Raw genomic sequence first — 16,821 nt, 5'->3', positions numbered from 1 at the left:
GATGTCAGAGATGTCCCATTTCCCACTAACTTTGGAATAATGCCAAACCAGTAAATGATTTTTCTGAATCTGAGTGTTTCTTGAATGAGTTGGGAAAAAAGCCACTTGAACAACAGAGCTAGTTATGTAATTAGGTTCTAAATCCAGACATGTTTTGGGTGCGTTGTGATTTCAAAGAAAAAAAAAAAGTAAATAGATTACTGGTTTCCGAGTTGTCTTTGATTTATGTATCTTATGGGTCTGATAGCCACCAATCCTATTTACCACAGACATTTCTGTAATGCAGTAATTGATACAAACACTTCGTTTTGTGTTTTCAAGCATTCAATTTCTAGTTCAGCAGAAGAATTTGTGTAGTCCATTAGTTTGTTACTAGGTTTTATGTAAGACTAAGTAGGTCACCACTGCTTTGTCAAAGTTATTTAAAAATAACTGCTGTGTTTTATAACCAGTACTGCCTGCCGTCTTTGACTCCCAGAGACACCTTTAATATCACATTCTAAATGAATGGGGTCCCCTGGAGTTATGTGACGCAGGCACACTCCCTCCCTCAGGTATGTGTCTTGAATGTCAGGGCAGCACAAGAAACTAGAATTTAAATCAGTAGCCCATGGATCAAATAAACTTTCAACAACATCTCAAGTTTTATGTGACTTACATTCTCACAGTCAAAAGGAGCCCTGGTTTGCTTTCTTGTATAATGAAACATGGTGGCTTTCTGAGAAATTTGAGGACTAGTTAGTATACTAATTCAGATATTAATTAGTATATCTTTTTTTTCCTGTATTAGGCAACAAGGTATAGAACTTAATGTTGTTTTGGGTTTGAGTCCAGTGACTATTAATAAAGGTGATCAAGTTCGTTGCCACAGGCTCTGAGGCAGCTCAATCAGGCCTCACTTTAGGCGGGTAATGTGCAGAGGAGGTGATCAAGAGATGGAGGGTATAAATGACCCCTGGGAACTGCTAATGCAGGCAGGTATACCTCTCCTTATGCTAGGGTTCCCTTCTCTCTACTTCCACTTCCTTTAAAAAGAGAGGTGAAAAACTTAGAGGGCCTTGGAAATGGTCCACTCTAACATTCTATTGTTATTTGTCAGCTTAGTTTTTTTCTTTTTTATCAGATATTATATCCAAAGCCTAATTAATTAGCAGGAACTATAAGTCAAAGACTCCTTTTCTTGCTCTATATTTAGTTTTATTCGAGAGTCAACAGCTTCTGATTTTCAAGTTAAACATTTTTAATTTGTAGCTGATTTTGAATATTGCATATAAAAAAGGTTTATAAAAGTAATTGTGACTTCATTTTAATGCAGCTTCTAATAGGTTCTCCTTATGAGTAGAAATTGCCTTTAAACTACATCTTATTGTATCACTCTGTTAAGAGCATGTAGTTCAAATAGCATGACATATATTGAGTATTTTGAATTCAAAGAAATATAACTAATCATAGTCTTGGAATTAGAATTTAAATAGCTATATTTTTTTAAATGAGGGTTTTTTGTTTGATACTGTAGCCTTCTCATTTTCCATTCATATTTCAGTGGTTTAAATTTTGAAAGCTGAGTTTATAGAGTCATCCCTTTTGAACCAAGAATACCTTGCTGATCAAGAATTTTTACACACAGAGATGGAAAGTACAGCATAGAGAATATAAGTAGTAGAACAGTAACATTGTATGGTGACAGATTGGGACTACACTTAGCGTGGTGAGCACTGAGTAATGTGTAACATTGTCAACTTCGTTATGTTGGACACCTGAAACTAATAAAACACTGTCAACTACAACAACAACAACAAATCCTTGGTTGCATGCTGTCTGGCTCAGTGAGCAGGGATAACAGCTCTCAGAGGCCACCAGCTTATCTTTGTCTCAGAAATTAGATACTCTGTTTATTTTGCTTAGCATGACCTGCCCGCTGCAACTGAGGGTGAGGCTACAGAATAGAACAGAAATTTTATGGGTTTTCTTTTTATTGAAAAAAATTTTTTCCTCAAAATTTTGAATTTTGTTGTATCAGGAACATTCATCTTTTAAATCTAAATTCAGAAGAATTTGAAAGTGAAGATATTTATGAAGTGGTGGGATTTGTTTGGGATAAGCTAACCTATGATTTACTTCTTTTTTATTATTTAAGGACCATTGCTTGGTGGTGTTGATCATTAGATCAGCTAACTAACTTATTAAAGTTAGTATGATTACTTTGAAGTCTTCATTATTTAGCTGTGCATGGATAGGATGATTGATGAAGGAAAATAAAAACAAATCAAATCTCATTAAAATAAATATTATTATAGCTAATTTTCCAGATAATGGAAGCATTTAAAACACATAGCCCACCTTCTTTGAAAACTATTAAGTGGAACAAAATCTAAATATAATAATGCTCTTTTGGGTTACCTCCTGATATTTTTAATTAGGAAATTGGATCAGAAATTGTTCTCTTATTTGCATCTTTATTCTTAAAAGCTTTCCTTTGGATTTTAGGCAATGCAGTATGACTTCCTTAATTTCAACACATTTAACCTTGATGAATATGAACACTATGAAGTAAGTTTTCAAGGATACTGCTTTTAACTCCTTTATTCATGTTTTACTTACAGAGGTAATATTCTTGTTTTTTGAAGAGGTGAACAATTTAGATATGTATAGAGAAAAAAAAAAGGCAAGTCTTTATCCTCTTACCCCCATTCTGAAGTTCCAGTTCTTAGTGGTGATTTGTATATTTGATGCATCTTTCCCAGAGTGCATGAATGTGCTACTGGGCATTTTTCTTTCATGTTTAATTTTTGTAGTGCTGATAATTTTCATAGAGTGATTAAATGGGGAGATTTAAAAACCCTTAGCATAGGATCTGGTGAGGTGAATAAAAGTCCTTATACATCTAATTACCTCTGGAAAATGTTTTTATCATAACCTTTTGTTTGTATGAAGTCAAGACACTTCTGGGTGCAAATTACAGAAAGTAAATACAAATGGCTTAAATAAAAAAGGGGACATTTATTGATTTACATAAATAAAAAGTCTAGGAGCAGGTGTAACTTCATGTATGACCAGGTGAATGTACTCAGATACTCGCCAGAAAAAGCTAGTTTTGTTACCAGGCCAGCCCTCCCCAGTAGTGATGGCGACCAGCATCTTTGATTGACTCACTGGGCAAACTCATCAGAAGAAACCCACAAGTTCCTCATTGGCCTGCCTTATTAGATCATGTGCCTTGCTCTGAGCTAGACTGTGTTCCTGGTGAGGGTAGTTGTTGGGTGGATCATGTCAGTAGTTGGAGGGGTATGCTGGGATCAGCCCTGTCAAACCACACAGACAATAAAAGAGAGAAAGAGAAAGAAGAAAGTCCAGGAAGGCAAAACAATAGATGTCCTCTACATTTGTAAATGTAGTATATTTTAAAGAGTAAGTAATTTGATTCTGCCATTCCACCCTTTAAATAGTAAGATGCTATCATGCTAAAGGTCTTTTTTGCCAAGAGTACTTGTGGAATCTTGTCTTTTTATCCTACTGTAGTTATCTGGAGCAGGCATTCTCACCAATAATGGAGTGATTCCAACAGACAGCACTTTTATGCAACAGTGTCTGGAATCCTGAGATAACTGTCCTTTCACAATTTCTAGAGTATTATTTTTTTTAATGTTTTAAAAAAAATTTATTTAGAGAGAGAGTGGGCGAGGGGCAGAGAGAGAGGAGAGAGAGAATCCCAAGCAGGTTCCACACTGTCAGCGCAGAGTCTGATGTGGGCTCGATCTCAAGAACCTTGAGATCATGACCTGAGCCAAAATTCAAGAGCTGGACACCCAACTGACTGAGTCAGCGAGGTGCCCCTAGAGCACCTATTATTTTAAACTTTTAGGTATAACTGAACTGTTCTAATAGTTACGGTTAGTCATTACTGTGATGTACCAAAGATCTAAAACATACCATGATTGATTCATTCGGGCCAACCGTATCTTTACTTCTCTGTAATACCAGTATGTTTCTGAAGTACAATATATATTTAATGCACATCCTAAACTGATAAATATAACTTATTTATTAATACCATTATTTTTGTGCTTGTCCTCATAAAATTAAACATTTAAAATAAAATATACTTTCTCTTTCTAGGCAAATAAAACTACTAAGAACACCAGTTGGTGTTCCTTCAGTGGAGCAGAGTGATGCCTTTATGTGTTACTGAGGAGTAATATAGGTGCTAATTAGCTTCCCTCTCACTAATGCAGAAATTGCAATGTTGGGGGTAGTAGCAAGGTTGCCCCCATATGCTGTTTCCTTTCAGTGAAACTGCACTGAAACTCAAGGAACTGTTTAAGTAGCTACAAGCCATGGATAATTTTGTTTCTCTACAGATATGTAGAAATTTTGGAGTAGTGTCTTTCATTGATTCCCTGATGCCCATTTTTTCCTATTACATTACTTTTCTGAATTCAAGATGCATCTTATAACATGTGATGTCTGCAATTCAGTAAAATCTAATCACATGTTTCTCATAATAAAATCTCTAGATTTCTGATTCCATTTCAAAGTTGGAATACCTGGACATGTTTTCATTCTTGCTTAGGCCTTTTAGTGTGGAACAAGGGTTCGTTAATTCCCCTCACTGATAATTAAGTCAAATAAATTGGATTTGGGTTACCTGACTGGCAACTCTAGTTGTAGATATTCAGGCAACTCCCAGTTTATTGCTTACTTGTTCTTAGGTGTGCATAAGTATACCCCGATTGCTTGTTATTATTGCTAGTTCTCTCCTCCACTATCAAGTCTTCTACTTCCTGCTTCAGTTTTTGTGTATCCATTTCTATTATTGTTAAAGTTGAGCTGTATTTATCCTACAATAATTATTATGGTAACTCAGTTGAAAGGACTTAGTAACAGAAAGTAAGGTGTTTTAAATATCAGTTTATGTTCACGCTTTTTTCTAAAGCTGTACTGTGAAATTAGTGTACTTGTAATTTTGTGGTGGGTTTAGTGCAAATTCTTCATTGACCCTTTTACTAAATAGCTAACAAAATGATGGAAGTATGTGTCTCTAGAAATAAAGTATAAATATCAAGAAATCAGAAGTCCCCCCCCCTTTGTTCAAGGAGTCAAGATTGCTCATGTTGGAAGCAAGTTAGTCATTCAGGGAAATAGGAAAGTTTCTAAGATCCCTCATAATAAAAAGTTTGCTTTCTTATTAATTAGCAGCAATTATATGAGAATTTAGCTGGATAAAATAATTAAAATACTTAGGTATATTTTGAATAGCAGCAGTTAGCTCTGTTTTCCAAAGGCTGACTATCCAAGCAAAGGAACACTGTTTTTAAAAACATGATTAGAAAAATAAATAAATAAATAAGTAAATAAATAAAATAAAAATAAAAACATGATTAGGATCAGAAGAAGTTAACTACTCCCAGGGAGTACTCATAGCAGGCTAAATTTTAGTTTCCTATCTCATGGTCTTTTTATAAACTGATTCTGTGCTAAAATAAATGGATTTGAAGTCCTTCAGACACTCAGTATTGGGAAGGAGTGTGGACGGGAGATTAAGTCTAAAAATGAATTGTACTGGTCTTCCCTTTGCAGAAAGCAGAAAATGGAGATTTAAATTGGATAATACCAGACCGATTTATTGCCTTCTGTGGACCTCATTCAAGAACCAGACTTGAAAGTGGTATGCAAAAATAATGGGACCTAGTATCGTTTTGTTATTAAAAGTATCTATCCTGTATTTTCTTTTGAAAGAGGCCAAAGGTCTGTCTTAATTATTTAAATATACTTGGTCGTTTTTATTTTGCCAGGCTTTTAACTTTTTGAATTAATGCTTTTATAGTTATAATCAAATTGGTATTCCACCCCCAGGTCAGATACTCTTTCCACCCAATTACAGGTAAAATTGTTAGGCATTGTTTTCTTTCTGCATTTGACAATGTCTGGTGAATTTTTTTATGTAGGTTACCACCAACATTCTCCTGAGGCTTATATTCCGTATTTTAAGAATCACAACGTTACTACTATTATTCGTCTGAATAAAAGGATGTATGATGCCAAACGCTTTACGAATGCTGGTTTCGATCACTATGACCTTTTCTTTGCGGATGGCAGCACCCCTACTGATGCCATCGTCAAAGAATTTTTGGATATTTGTGAAAATGCGGAGGGTGCCATTGCAGTACATTGTAAAGGTATGTTCCTAGGATTGGTTAAAGATGCTGGACACATATGTATGTACGTTTAGAAACACACCATGCCCCTTTAGGTTATATGCCAGGATACATGAAGCTGCCTTTGTTGTTGTTGTTTGTAAGTTGCTGTTTTCTTAAAACCACTTTATTGAGGTATGATTGACATTAAAAAGCTGTGCATATATTGAATGCCTTTAAAACCCTAATTTTGGGGTGCCTGGGTGGCTCAGTTGGTTAAGCATCCAACTCTTGGTTTCAGCTCAGCCCATGATCTTCTGGTCATGGGAATGAGCCCCATGTCAGGCTCTGCACTGAGTGCGGAGCCTTCTTAGGGTTCTCCCTTTCCCTCTCCTTCTGCCCCTCCCCTGCTCTTTCACTTTCGCTTTCTCTTTCTCTTCCTCTCTTTCACACTCTCAGAAAAGAAATCCTAATTTCATATGAAAAGTGTCATAAATTAACTTGTATTCATTGGTAACCCTGCAAAGGCTTATCTATCACATTGAAATGCATTCATTTATTCCTCTAATATTTACTCAGTGCTCTCTGTTTGGTATGTTCTAGAATATGTCAATGAGCAGAGCAGACTCTAAGAGCTTGTCTTTGTGGTGCTTATATTCTAACAAGTTTCTGTGTTTTCAGCAGTTAAAGCAGTGCTTTAGCACTTAGTAAGTATTTATTGAATGAATGACTGTGTAATAATATACTGTATGATGTACTAGGATTTCAGTACTTTCCATTTCAGTAATGGAAAGAACAGAGAGAAGATTAGTAAGGAAATAGAGGATTTGAACAACACAGTAAAACCACTTAGAAATAACAGACACACCCGGAACACTGACCCCCAAAAAGGGAGCACACATTTGTCTTAAGGATACCCACGACGTGGTAGTAATGGTCGCACAGCAATGAGTTGGTTAATGCCACTGAAATGGACACTTAACAATGGTGACCATGATCTCCAGACACCAGCCCTAAAGAAACGTAGATCTCTGAATTATCTGACAAGGAATTTAAAACAGCTGACTTTAAAAATTAGGGGCTTCTGGCTGGCTCACCCAGAGTGTGCACCTCTTGATCTCAGGGTTGTGAGTTCAAGCCCCTCCTTGGGTGTGAAGCCTACTTTAAGTAAACTGTGAAAAAAATGCTCAGTGAGCTAAAAGGAAACATAAGGAAGTAAGTGAAACCAGAAAAATGATGCATGAACAAAAATGGTAAATTTTATGTCAGGTCTATTTTACCACAATTAAAAAAAATAAATAATTATGGGGCGCCTGGGTGGCTCAGTCGGTTGAGCTTCCGACTTTGGCTTAGGTCACGATCTCACCATCTGTGAGTTCGAGCCCCGCGTCGGGCTCTGTGCTGACAGCTCAGAGCCTGGAGCCTGCTTCGGATTCTGTGTCTCCCTCTCTCTCTAACCCTCCCCCACTCATGCTCTTTCTCTGTCTCAAAAATAAAATAAACCATTAAAAAAAAATTTTTTTTTTAATAAATAAAACAAAATCCAACATTGGTTATTTCATTTTTTTTTTAATTACAATAAGCAATTGAGGTTATGCTCAGCTGAGCTCCTCATTCAGGGTGGTTTTGCCCCCCAGAGAACATTTGGCGATGTCTGAAGACATTTTTTTTGTTTTGTTTTGTTTTCACAACTTGGTGGGAAGATGCTACTGGCATCTGGTGGGTATAGGCCAGTGATGCTCTTAAACAGCCTACAGTGCACAGGAGAGCCCCCATACCAGCCCCCAAATTCAGTAGTGCTGAGGTTGAGAAACCCGGAAGTTGACCGGGGACCAGTTAAAAACCTGAAGAGGATTTGATAGGATTGGATCTTTGTTTCGGGAAGAAAACTGATGATACTATAAAGTGTGGATTATCATATGCAAAGTGAGATTATCTAGGGAGTGTATTAATTTGCTTGGGGTACCACGTCAGAATCCCACAGACTGTGTAGTTTAAACAGAAGTTATTTTTTCACAGTTTGAGAAGCTAGAAATTCAAGATCAGGGTGTTGGCAAAGGTTGGATTCTGATGAGGCCTCTTCCTGGGTTTCAGATAGCTGCCTTCTTTTTCCTATGTGTACACTCACTCCTGGTGTCTCTTCCTCTTCTTTAAAAAATTTTTTTAAATGTTCATTTAATTTTAAGAGAGAGAGACAAAGCGTGAGCAAGGTGAGGTGGGGTGGTGGGGGGCAGAGAGAGAGGGAGACACAGAATCTGAAGCAGGCTCCAGGCTCTGAGCTGTCGGCACAGAGCCTTACATGGGGCTCAACCCACGAACCATGAAATCATGACCTGAGCCGAAGTTGGATGCTTAACTGACTGAGCCACCCAGGTGCCCCGTGTCTCTTCCTCTTCTAAGGACACCAGTCCTACTGGATTAGGGGCCTTCCCCACATGACCTTGTATAACCTTAATTGACTCCATAAAAGTCCTTTCCGCAGAGGTAGTCACATTGGGAAATATGACTTTAATATGGATTTTGAGGGGCACAGGGAGTGGGGGACCCAATTCAGTCCATAACATTGTGTTTGCTGGGTCCCCAGCATTCATGTTTTTGCATGTAAAATCCCAGCAGCCTCCAAAGACTTAACTCATTCCAACATCAGTTCCAGATCCAAAGTCTCATCTAAATGTCCTCTAAGTCATGTAATGGGTGACACTCTAGGTACAATTCATCCTGAGGCAGAATTCCTCCCGGTCTGTGAACTTGTGGAACCTGGCAAGTTAAGTGCATCTAAAATGCAGTAGTGGGACGTGCATAGGGTAGATGTTCCCATTCCAAATGACAGAAATCAGAAAAAAGAAAGGGCTTGACAGGTCCCAAGCAAGTCCAAAACCTGGCAAGGCAAATGCTGTTAGATGTTAAGGCTCAGAAATAATGCTCTGGCTCCATTCTCTGTCATGCAGGCCCACTGGGGTATCAGCCCTGTCCCTGAGCTCGGGCAGAAACAGCCTGGCCACTGACCACAGAGGTGACCCCCACCCTCTGAAACTCAGGAGTAGACAGCCTTGCCCCTGGGCTTATGGTGGCAGTGACAGCCCTGTTGGCCCCTCGGGGGTATGTTTCTCTTTTCTTGAAGAGAAACATGAGATATGTTTTTAGTGAGATGTTTCTGTTAGTCCTGTTTAGAACCCCAGGAATTTGAAAGCCTTTATTTCATCCTGTATGTATCCCCTTTGTTTCATCCTGGCAGTGTGTCTGCTGGTATAATCAATCCCATCACTATTTTTGGCTTCTGCTGAAATGGCTGATTAAATCCATAGGTAATCACTTTATGGAATAGATCGTTAACTATACAGATCTCTCTAGAGCACACCTTCTCACTCTGCAATATGGATAGGCCTAGAATTTTCTAAATGTTTAGTTTCTGTTTTGCTTAACCATTCCTTCTTCAGTTGATTTGTCTTCTCTCACATTTTACTATAATCAGTAAGGAGAAACCAGGCTGTACTTTCAATACTTGACTTACAAATCTCTTTTGCTAAATATCCAGGGTTGTCACTCACAACTTCTACCTTCCATAAAGCAATAAAACAATTTAGCCAGGTGTTTTTTCTTTTTCTTTCTCTTTCTCTTTTTCTCTTCTCTTTTCTCTCCTTCTTTCCTTCCTTCTTTCTTTCTTTCTTCCTTTTTTTTTTTTTTTTTTTTTTTTTTTTTGGCCATTTTCTAACAAGGATTGCCTTTCTTCTGGTTTCCAATAACATGTTCCTCATTCCCATCTGAGCCAGAGCCAGAGCCAGAGTCACTGTTAATGCCCATATTCCTACCAACAGTCCCTTCAAGGCAATCTAGGGTTTTGCTAACATTGTGCTTTAAAACTTCCAGAGCTTTTACAATTACAACTCCAAAGCCACTTACACATTTTTATATATTGTCACTGTAACACACCACTTCACAGTACCAGAATCTGTATAAGCAAGGGTTTTCTAGAGAAACAGAAGCAATGGCATGTGTATATATAGAAAAAGATTAATTGTAAAGAATTGGCTTGGGTGAATTGAAGGCTAGCAAATACAAAATCTGCCATATGAGGTGACAGACTGGACACTTGGGAGAACTTATGGTGCAGCTGAGGTCTGAAAGCATACTGCTAGGGAATTCTCTCTAGCTTGGGGAAGATGACCTTTGTTCTCTTCAGACCATCAACTGATTGGGTGAGGCCCACCCACATTATGGAGGGTAATCTACTTACTCATAGTCCAGCAATCTAAATGGCAGTGTCATCCAAATACACCTGCCAGACTGACCTACAAAATTAACCATCACAGCAGGTAATGATAGTAGTCTGGATGGTAGTAAAAAAAGGATAGCAGGAATAGAGTTAAAAAAGAAATCTATATGAGGGTGCCTGGGTGGTTTAGTTGGTTAAGCATCCAACTTTGGTTCGGGTCATGAGCTCACGGTTTGTGAGTTCAAGCCCTGCATCGGGCTCTGTGCTGACCACTCAGAGCCTGGAGCCTGCTTCGGATTCTGTGTTTCTCTCTCTCTCTCTCTCTCTCTCTCTCTCTCTCTCTCTCTGCTCCTCTCCTACTTGTGCGCTCTGTCTCTCTCTCAAAAACAAACATTTTTAAAAAAATTTTTTAAAAATCCATGTGAAAATAGGAATAGAAATAGCGTAGAAAAAAACTGTTAGGGGAGAAAGTGTAAGATTCTAAGCCCGTGTGTTTGGAAAGATGATGCTACCATGAACAGAAAACTCAGAGTAGAAAGCAGTACTAACAGTCTTGCTTAGAAAGTGATTTTCAGTGTTGACTATGTAGAATCATCTGGGGGGGATTTTAGGAGTCTCCATGTCCAGGCTGTCTCACATACCAATTAAATCAGAATTCTCCAGTATTTTTTAACACTCTTCAGGTGATTGCCATGTGCATCCAAACTTGAGAACCACTGTTGAGTGGGGAAGCAGAAACCTTTTAAGAAAAATTCTACCTCCCCTACAAAATTCTGGAGTACATGAGACCAGGTCCGTTTGGTTTGTTTCTGTTTCTAGCTGGCCTTGGACGAACGGGCACTCTAATAGCCTGCTACATCATGAAGCATTACAGGATGACAGCAGCCGAGACCATTGCTTGGGTCAGAATCTGCAGACCTGGCTCAGTGATTGGGCCTCAGCAACAGTTTTTGGTGATGTAAGTAGAGAGCTTTTGTAATTCCTGAGGGAACACATGGGCCTGGCAAATGATAGGAAGTAGAGTTTTTCTTAGTCACTAACAACAGATAGTCTAGTAGGAGAAAGTTGTTTGCATATGTCCTTCTGGAAAGCTGTGTTTTGATGTTATTTAAATGCTCTAGGAAACAGGCAAGCCTCTGGTTGGAAGGTGACTATTTTCGTCAAAAGTTAAGGGGTCAGGAGAATGGAAAACACAGAGCAGCTGTCTCAAAACTCCTCTTGGCTGTTGATGACATTTCAATCAATGGGGTCGAGAATCAAGACAAGCAAGAACCTGAACTGGTAATCGACCCATCCCTATCATGCTGTTGTCATTGTTTTCGGTGCTGTTGAGGACCATATAGGGTATGGGGGAAATTGTAGATAAAAATAATAAAGCACGTTTTTGAGGGATTATCGTCACACATTTTTTTAATACTTACAGCTCCCTCTAGGAAACTTTTACTCAAAATAATTAAAATAAGGTCATATGGCCATAAAATGGAAGGTTTTTTTTTATTTTTTGTCTTTTTGTTTATTTACTCACTAGGCACTGGTGGTAAAAAGAGGTATGTGAAGGAAGCCCTTTAGATGGACCTAATGACACTTCCCCGTGCACCTGCACCCCCAACCCGGTGTTTTTTCCATTTCATGACTGTTGATTTAGGGAACTAGTTGTTCGCAAATGGAAAAGTTTATAAAGAACCAAGCAAGAGTTTAGGGGTAGTGGTACTATATTAAGTGGTGGTGAGTGGATTGTGAAATTTTACAAAGAATGTTTTCATTATTGGAAACCCATCATGCCTCTTCACTGTCAGTATGTTTTATAACAGGAGTGCTGTTGGGTTCTGTGTCTGTGAATGTCAACTTTTGGTTGTCTTGAAATGTGACCCGTGTTTATTTTTGAAACCAGCAAAACACTGTAGAGTTCAGCAGTTCATTTGTATGTGTCTGTCTGGGTAAACATAGCTGCTATGCTTTTTTGCCTTAATAAGTGCAACTGAAGTCACTAGCTTAGTGTCTCTCTACTTATACAGTACAGTGATGATGACGAAATCCATGGAGTGACACAAGGTGATAGACTTCGTGCCCTGAAAAGCAGAAGACAGTCAAAAACAAACGCTATTCCCCTCACGTGAGTCTGGTTTCCTTTGTGTGGTTGATGTTATTTAATATGTACATGAGCACTTTATCTTGTATGTTTTTCTCAATAGTTGCATGCCCATTATGCCACTTTGAAATGCTTATTTACATTATTTAAAATCCAGGGATGTTGCCCAAGAAGCTCTTGGCCATACTTTATCTCCATCTTCTATTGTAACCTCACTAGCCTGTATAGAAAGGAAAGCGTTTTCCCTATGGATAGTCACCACGTGACATCCTCAGGAGAGTGGCAGCAGATGTAAAACCACAGAATGACAGATTTGTCCATAGTTATTAAAATTGTGAATTTCCTTAAATTCACTACCATATTATAGGCAGTTTATTTGGATATGGTAGAATTTAATCTGTGATGACATTGTGGCTTAATGTCATATTTTAGGGTAACAATGAACTAGATTAAATGATTATTTTTGTCTTAATTTTTAGTTGAACTATTTTCAAGTTATAGAAGAAGGTTTAGTATGGAGGTAGGAAGTTTTATAGTTAGTGTGTGTATGTCCACATGTACTTGGTTGTGTAAGTTGTTAGTTGGGATTCAATCTTATGGAATATCCCAGATTGTTAGAGAAATATGTAGAGTTAAAAAACTTGGTCATTACACTTTTTTTCTAGGATATTCTTTCGTAGATGCTGTAATCTAGGCTGTTGGATTTCTTCCTTTTCAGTGTGGGCTATCACATTTCCATTTATGTTTTTTGGTGATGGAGAATGGAGATAAGTCACCTTGTTTATTAGTCAGCATCTTACAATATGGTAAGGACCTGATGGCATCATAAATGTTCATGGTAGAGAAGAACAGGCCTTCTTTTTAATTAACAGTGCGTCTTCACTGGCATCTCCTTGTTATATAAACTAGAATTACACAGAACGCATGTGTCCTCATAGGCTACTCACGGCCTTGGGAGGTTCTTAAAAGACCCAAAGAAAAGAATGGGGTTTTTCAAAAAAGGGCCATGTGAATGAGAGGCGTCAAGTATTGATTGTAGGTATTTACTAAGCATTCTTTGCAGCTTAGTGGTGCATCACAAAACTGAAGAAGCTTTAAGAATAGTGCACTTTATATAATTTATTTAACTTCAAATGCCATTTTGTTATTAATTTTGTTGTCTTCATCTAAGGCCTGACTGTTTCTTTTTATTTAGAAATATTGTAGTCCCTCCAGATAATCATCCTGAAGCGGTAAGAGACATGGTAGAGGAAATAGGTAGTGCCCTGGAGCATTGCTCAGACTTCACTGTGCATTTGAGTCTCCTGGGAGCTTGTGAAAATGCAGATTATGGTTATTGGGCCTGGTCTGTGATTCTGCATTTCTAGCAAGCTTCCAGGTTTTGAGGCACTGCTGGTCCAGGGACCACACTTTGAGTCGCAAACCCTAGAAAATGGGTGATTTGTGGGTTGCTTTTAGTCATGCCTAGGTGTTTTGTTTTTACAAATCTGCAGCATCAGTTTATTTCTCAGTAACTTCTGATCAGAAGGCAAGTTGGGAGTCGGGATGGGAATTCTGCTTTGTCTAAAGTTCTGGTTAAATAGGGCTTATAGGAAATTTCCTTTAGTTACTCTGAGTCCGCTCCCTTGTGAATATGTGTTCCAGAAGGTTCACGTCACTTGTTTTCTTTTCTACAGATGAGACGATAAGGCTCTTTCATAGCTGATAGGTTTGTGGTAATATAAAAGAAAACCATGAACGAAGACTAAAATTCTAAATACTACTGGAAACCAGCAGGTGACACTAGGTGTGATTACATTCAGTTTGGTGTGTGAGGTTCTCCAGGGTGAAAGCTGAGCAAAGTCAGTGATGGTTGAAGGAAAGACCAGCCTCTGCTATCACATGCTAGTTACAGAGTTACCCCCCACCTTACCCACAAAAGAAATAAAGGACATGGCTGGCCCTTTTCCCTGAAGCACTTAGCCTAATTTATAAACCAAGGAAAATGGTAAAAGTTAAAATAAATAAAGCACTAGTTCAAGTTCCTGTAATTGTAACCCTTAAAACAGTAGAATAGCCCCCAAACTGTCCCCCTCCCATACACATAATCAACAGGCTCTTAGGCCACAGTTTATTTTATTTTATTTTACTTTTTTAAATGTTTTTTTATTTATTTTGAGAGAGAGTGCAAGCAGGGGAGGGACAAAGAAAGAGAGGGAGACAGAGAATCTGAGGCAGGTTCCATGTTCTGAGCAGTCAGCATAGAGCCCTACACATGGCCTGAACGCAGGAACCTTGAGATCCGGACCTGAGCTGAAGTTGGATGCTTATCCAGTTAACTGAGCCACCCAGGGGCTCCTAGTCCACACTTTTAAAGGAAAAGACAAAATGTTAAAATCCTTTTAAGCTCTTAAGTGTAAAAACCCTGGGGGGTTTTAGATTTCCCTTCCTTCTTTACAACATTTTACTTACCCTTTCTCTGCTTTTTCAGACCCTCCTTGCTATTAGAATCCTCTTTTATTGTCGTATTTGTAGTTCTTTTGGTCCTAGAAGAAGAGGTCACTTAGGGATTTCCTTTCCCTCCCAAGTGTTTGTTGTTACTTTAGAAATAAAAGTTTCCTAAGATAGAGTTTTTGAACAGCAGCTTGGGTTGAGAAATCTAAATTCAGTCCTTGCCTCCTGATTTTGACTCCTTTATCACTTGTGGGTAACCTATTTTGCTTCACTGTTGGTACTTAGATGAATGAAAATACTTGGGTGAATGAATATAAGATTTTTAAAGTTTTTTTTTAATGTGTATTTATTTTTGAGAGAGAAAGACAGAGCCTGAGCGGGGGAGGGAGGGAGAGAGAGAGAGGGAGATACAGAATCCAAAGCAGGCTCCAGGCTCTAAGCTGTCTGCACAGAGCCCAACACGTGGGGCTGGAACTCAGGAACCTTGAGATCACGACCTGAGCTGAAGTCAGATGCCACACCCAGGAGCCCCAGTGCTGGTGATTCTTTTTTTTTTTTTTTTTTTTACATTTATTTATTTTTGAGAAACAGAGTGAGACAAAGCGTGAGCAGGGGAGGGGCAGAGAGAGAAGGAGACACAGAATCTGAAGCAGGCTTCAGGCTCTGAGCTGTCAGCACAGAGCCCGACGCGGGGCTTGAGCTCATGGAGCCATGAGATCATGACCTGAACAGAAGTCGGATGTTCAACCAACTGAGCCACCCAGGTGCCCCTCCAGTGCTGGTGATTCTTAAGAGCAAGTTTATAGTACACAAAATAGCATTCCAATTACTGTTTTCTATTTTACAAACAGTATTTGGGGGAGGGTTAAAATTGTTAGATATTGTAAAATAGTCCTTTTCTCAGGGAGTCTGTCTGATCCCAACTGCCACGAAAACAGTAAATCATGTAGCGCCATGACCTTGAAGTGATCTGCAGGACATGATGGCACGTATATTACTGTCTGTGCTAAAATAGATTTGGTAGATTTTATAATTTCATCCATGCTGCCTGTCTTTTCTGCATAGTGATGATTTCTGCTAGGTTTGTTGGGGTTAAATGAAATGGTACATAAAGAATGAAGTGTACTCTACCTGGGAATAAGGTGAAAATATGGATCTAATTTGCCTCAAATCCTCTTTAATAGCACAGTGTGGATGAGTGTGTGTTTCATCATTGGGAAATAATTCTTATGCCAGGAGCTTTATTAGAGGAACAGTGAAAAATCTGTAATGTGGACACTTGGATATTTTGGCCATTCTGCCGTTAAGATAACTGTTAAATCAGTAACTGCAAATGAAAGTTGGGGTGGATGGAGAGTTCTCTAGTATTCCTGGGCCATTTATTCTGTTCTGTCTAGATACTAAGCCCCTTCAATCTTAACATTTATTAGTAGGTTTGTGTTTTTGTGGGAGGAGTACATGAGCTGGTACTAGGTGTAACTTGCAGGGTGAGATTAGATTTGATTTCAGGTTCATCCTTAGTGTAATCCCTTGTTGCTAGACACCATACCAGGGTGCCTGACACATAGTGTTCAATGATTCAGATGACAAGGACACCAGTAAAAATGGCCTAGTAAGCCAGACCAATCATTTATGACTTGATTCATGCAGTACTTTGCACAAAGTGAATGCTCAATAATAGAGCCTTTTATATTTGGTCACAGATGTGTCCAGGTGACCAGTTGGAACTATAGTAGCTGGAATACCACTCTTCCAACTGTGAGGTTTCCTTCTTCACTGCCAAAAACTAGACCGCTGGGTTAAGAAATCCTGAGCTGAAAGCTCAGTTTGGCCACAGGAGGAAAACGAATGAAGAAAACAATGAAGGAGGGGTTCCTGGGTGGCTCAGTTGTTGAGTGTCCCACTTCAGCTTAGGTCATGATCTCACAGTTTATGGGTTCAAACCCTACATT

At 38.7% G+C, this 16,821-nt stretch overlaps 1 protein-coding gene across 10 annotated transcripts in view; it reads left to right on the top strand.

Moving 5' to 3' along the window:
- CDC14B (cell division cycle 14B) overlaps positions 1-16,821 on the top strand; it is a 104,936-nt gene that overhangs the window by 73,520 nt on the left and 14,595 nt on the right. For 9 of the 10 annotated variants that reach the window (XM_023242263.2, XM_023242267.2, XM_045043231.1 and 6 more), the window contains exons 7-12: positions 2,488-2,550; positions 5,578-5,665; positions 5,946-6,176; positions 11,167-11,305; positions 11,469-11,628; positions 12,363-12,460. In XM_023242263.2, coding sequence (XP_023098031.1) covers positions 2,488-2,550; positions 5,578-5,665; positions 5,946-6,176; positions 11,167-11,305; positions 11,469-11,628; positions 12,363-12,460 — 779 coding nt within the window. The remainder of the gene's footprint in view (positions 1-2,487; positions 2,551-5,577; positions 5,666-5,945; positions 6,177-11,166; positions 11,306-11,468; positions 11,629-12,362; positions 12,461-16,821) is intronic. The other variant, XM_045043228.1, reaches the window with a different exon arrangement.

Source organism: Felis catus, chromosome D4 (genome assembly GCF_018350175.1).
Source record: "Felis catus isolate Fca126 chromosome D4, F.catus_Fca126_mat1.0, whole genome shotgun sequence".
Taxonomy (NCBI): domain Eukaryota; kingdom Metazoa; phylum Chordata; class Mammalia; order Carnivora; family Felidae; genus Felis; species Felis catus.
The sequence above is the reverse complement of the archived record's forward strand: the minus strand, read 5'-3'. Positions and strand labels throughout refer to the sequence as shown.